The sequence below is a fragment of the Chanodichthys erythropterus genome, chromosome 13, assembly GCF_024489055.1.
Source record: "Chanodichthys erythropterus isolate Z2021 chromosome 13, ASM2448905v1, whole genome shotgun sequence".
NCBI classification, from domain to species: Eukaryota; Metazoa; Chordata; class Actinopteri; order Cypriniformes; family Xenocyprididae; genus Chanodichthys; species Chanodichthys erythropterus.
The window spans coordinates 33194543-33197841 of NC_090233.1; the positions used below are offsets into that span (position 1 = coordinate 33194543).

General features: G+C 32.6%; 1 protein-coding gene across 2 annotated transcripts in view; it reads right to left on the minus strand.

The window, feature by feature from the left end:
- Positions 1–284: 284 nt before the first annotated feature.
- Positions 285–3299, minus strand: part of abhd17b (abhydrolase domain containing 17B, depalmitoylase) — a 26198-nt gene continuing 23183 nt past the window's right edge. For both annotated transcript variants that reach the window (XM_067407669.1, XM_067407668.1), the window contains exon 4: positions 285–1865. In XM_067407669.1, coding sequence (XP_067263770.1) covers positions 1646–1865 — 220 coding nt within the window. In that variant the 3' untranslated portion in view covers positions 285–1645. The remainder of the gene's footprint in view (positions 1866–3299) is intronic.

A 3299-nucleotide genomic window follows, 5' to 3' on the forward strand; every position in this document is an offset into this window, starting at 1 on the left:
AGAGGTTTAGACAGCTTCATCACATTTCAGATCATATTAAAAACCAGGTACAACAGAAACATCTTATGCTAAGTGAAGATCTGACTCTACCATGATGCTGACTGAAACCACTATGGTTACTTAACATTGTAAAGTTAGGGTGTTTTTATAAAAAAAAAAAAAAAAAAAAAAAACACCATTCAATCGTTACGATTACTGACCACAAGGGGTCGCTTTAAAATACAACACCATCAGTAGCACGTTGCTAAATCAGCACACATGAAAACAGTCATGACTACCAAAACTGGATTTTAATTCTTTTCGCTCTCTAGTCTCTGAAATACATTTTTATTTCCAATTTTGTATTATAACTATTTTAAGATCATAATTACATACAGTATAGCAATTTTCTTTTACAATGGATGTTTACAAAAACAGAAAACCAACATGTCTGGAAAGATTGAAGCATGTCAGTTTGTGATTCAGTCTGACCAGTTAATATCTATTCTGTGCCATATATAATATAATAATAAATCAATTTACATTAGCAATAACAGCATTATCACCAGTTTCATAATACAGTAATTCAGGAAATAAAAAACACCATCCAAATTAAAATTATTTACAAAGTGGATCAGGGTGACAGTCCTCTTTTACATTAGAGATGTATTTTAGAGCATTGTTCAGTTTCCATGTATAGATATTAAATCACACCCTTCAAAATCATATCACCATGCCAAATAGTTCTCTAAAGAAATGTTGCTGTCTGAATTCAGCAGCAGTGGTTCAGAGTAACAGCCTTATCATGGCTCAAAGCAATTACATCAAAAAAAGTCGCATTTCTTTACATGGGTTTCATCTGAGACACAAGATGGCATAAATCACATTTGAATAAAAGACAAAGCAATGACTCCAAACAGAATCATGTGTTAAATTCAGTACATGTGTAATCAAATGCATTATTCTCATTTTAAAAAAGTGCAAAAACAAACAGACTTTTACTAATATCACCAAGCATATTAGCATATGCACTGTTTGAGCAGAATGTGTGTTTACTTGGGGCTATTGAAAGCCACAATTATCAGACTTTTCAAATAAAGAAGCTCTTATTTATTTGACAGTTAAAACGGATATTACTGCCATATTGTCCAGCATTGTTTTAAGGTCTAGGACAAGTGTGAGGACATGTAGAACTGTACACATTGTACGTAAGCAGAACGTACAAACAAAGTAATGTATCAAAGTTTAATATACTGAGTATTTGGCATCTATTTGGCATCTGTATGGCATCTGTATGGCAATTGTTTGTGTTTGAATGTTGCGTTTGTACAGTACTCCATTACATGATATTAAAACACATGCATACAGCAAAACAAAAAACTTAAGTCTTACATGGAGACTTAAATGGAATGGGTTTGATTTTTTAAAACATGATATCAAGACACGGGTTCCCCTCGCTCACACCTGTGTACAGTACACAAACACACCCCCAAGAAAGGCAGTAAGGACACTGCTCCCCATTTTCTATATAATGTGGAGGAGTGCAGCTCAATTAGAATAAAAACTAAAGAAAAAACAGGTGAGAAAAAAATGCAGTAAAGTTCACAGTTCCCAGCTGGGCACCAGGGGCATGTTCATCAAGGTGAGTCCTGATCTTGAGGTCCATTTATAAGTTTACAATTTCATGAGCCACAAACTGTTTCAAGCGCTCCAGGTATTGTCCATACAGCTCCACGTCGTTGTGTCCCGCACCCTCCACCCAGAGCGGCTCCACAGGCCGCTGGCAGCGCTCATACAAGGCCAGCCCATGGGAAAAATCAATCACCTCGTCCTCTGTACCGTGGATCACCAGCACCGGAGAGGTGACTTTAGAGATTTTGTCAATGCTAAAGCAAAAAAAAAAAAAAAAAAAACCATTTGAGCAGAGTGTTCGGCAGTACAGTGTCGTAAATCATTATTATGTGATCTGTAAAGTAATTTGTATACGAGACAAACGGCAATTGTATAAAAAAAAAAAAGTGCTTTGTATTTTTCTACTGTTTTTCTTTAAAAGATAAAATAAAAACAAACCCCATAATCTTAAATGCACATTCTTTTTCTTTCTAAACAAAAAGGTTTTTAACCTTTACAAATATCTAGCTGAAATTTATTCCTGACTTAGGCTGTACAAATCTGAATATTTGCATATCCGATTGGAATCTGATTTAAAATATTGACTGTCCACACTGTGTGTGTCCTGTTTCTGCAGCATCTTTCAGCATGTTTCCTATAACAACGTCTGACATGTTTACTTTTTACATGGCGTGAGAAAGTGATATATACCACACAAAATCCGATTAGAGTGGTCAGACTGAAACGGATTTCCAGAAATGCAATTTAAATAGGATTTCAAATCACATATGAATGTAGCTTGAAACATTTGTAAAAATCTCATTTCATGTGATTTTCTTGCTATTCACACTTGCTAAATATGATCCGATTATAATTATGATCCAGATATTCACAAAAGTTGGATTTGGACTGACAGTCTGAACATTAATTTATTGGCTGATCAATATGTATTAGTAAAAATGTTTTAGCTCATTTCAAATAAATATTTTTAAAAGTAGGTCTCAGATAATATACACTACCGTTCAAAAGTTTGAGGTTGGTAAGATCAAGGCCGCATTCACTTGATCAGAAAATACAGTAAAACAGTAATATTGGAAAAAATATATAATTAAAATAACTATAAATATAACTATAAACTATATAAATAATACAAGTATATTATTGTAAAATATATTAAAGATTAAGATTATTTTAAAAGTCATTTATTTCTGTAATGGCAAAGCTGAATCTTCAGCATCATTACTCCAATCTTCAGTGTCACATGATCCTTCAGAAATCATTCTAATATGTTTATTTGATTTGGTAATGTAATCAAAAAAACATTTCTTATTATTATCAAAGCCAAAAGCAGTTATACTGCTTAATATTTTTGTGGAAACTGTGATAAGTCATTTTGATCAATTTAATTTGCCCTTGCTGAATAAAAGTATTAATTTTTTAAAATATATTTAATAAATATTTTTATTTATAATTTTTAAACAAAACAAAAATAAAAAATTTTAAATCAAGCATGTCAATGATGATATGCTTGATTGAAAAATGTCAGCTGAAATCAGACTATGTTTATCCATTAACATTGTTGATTTAAAATGGAAAAGCACACAGTGAACAACTGGAAGATATTTGTCACTAGAGGGCATACAATAACAGTAATGGCTTAGAGGCAGAGAACAAATGAACCAACCAGGAGCTTCATCTGCAACATCGCT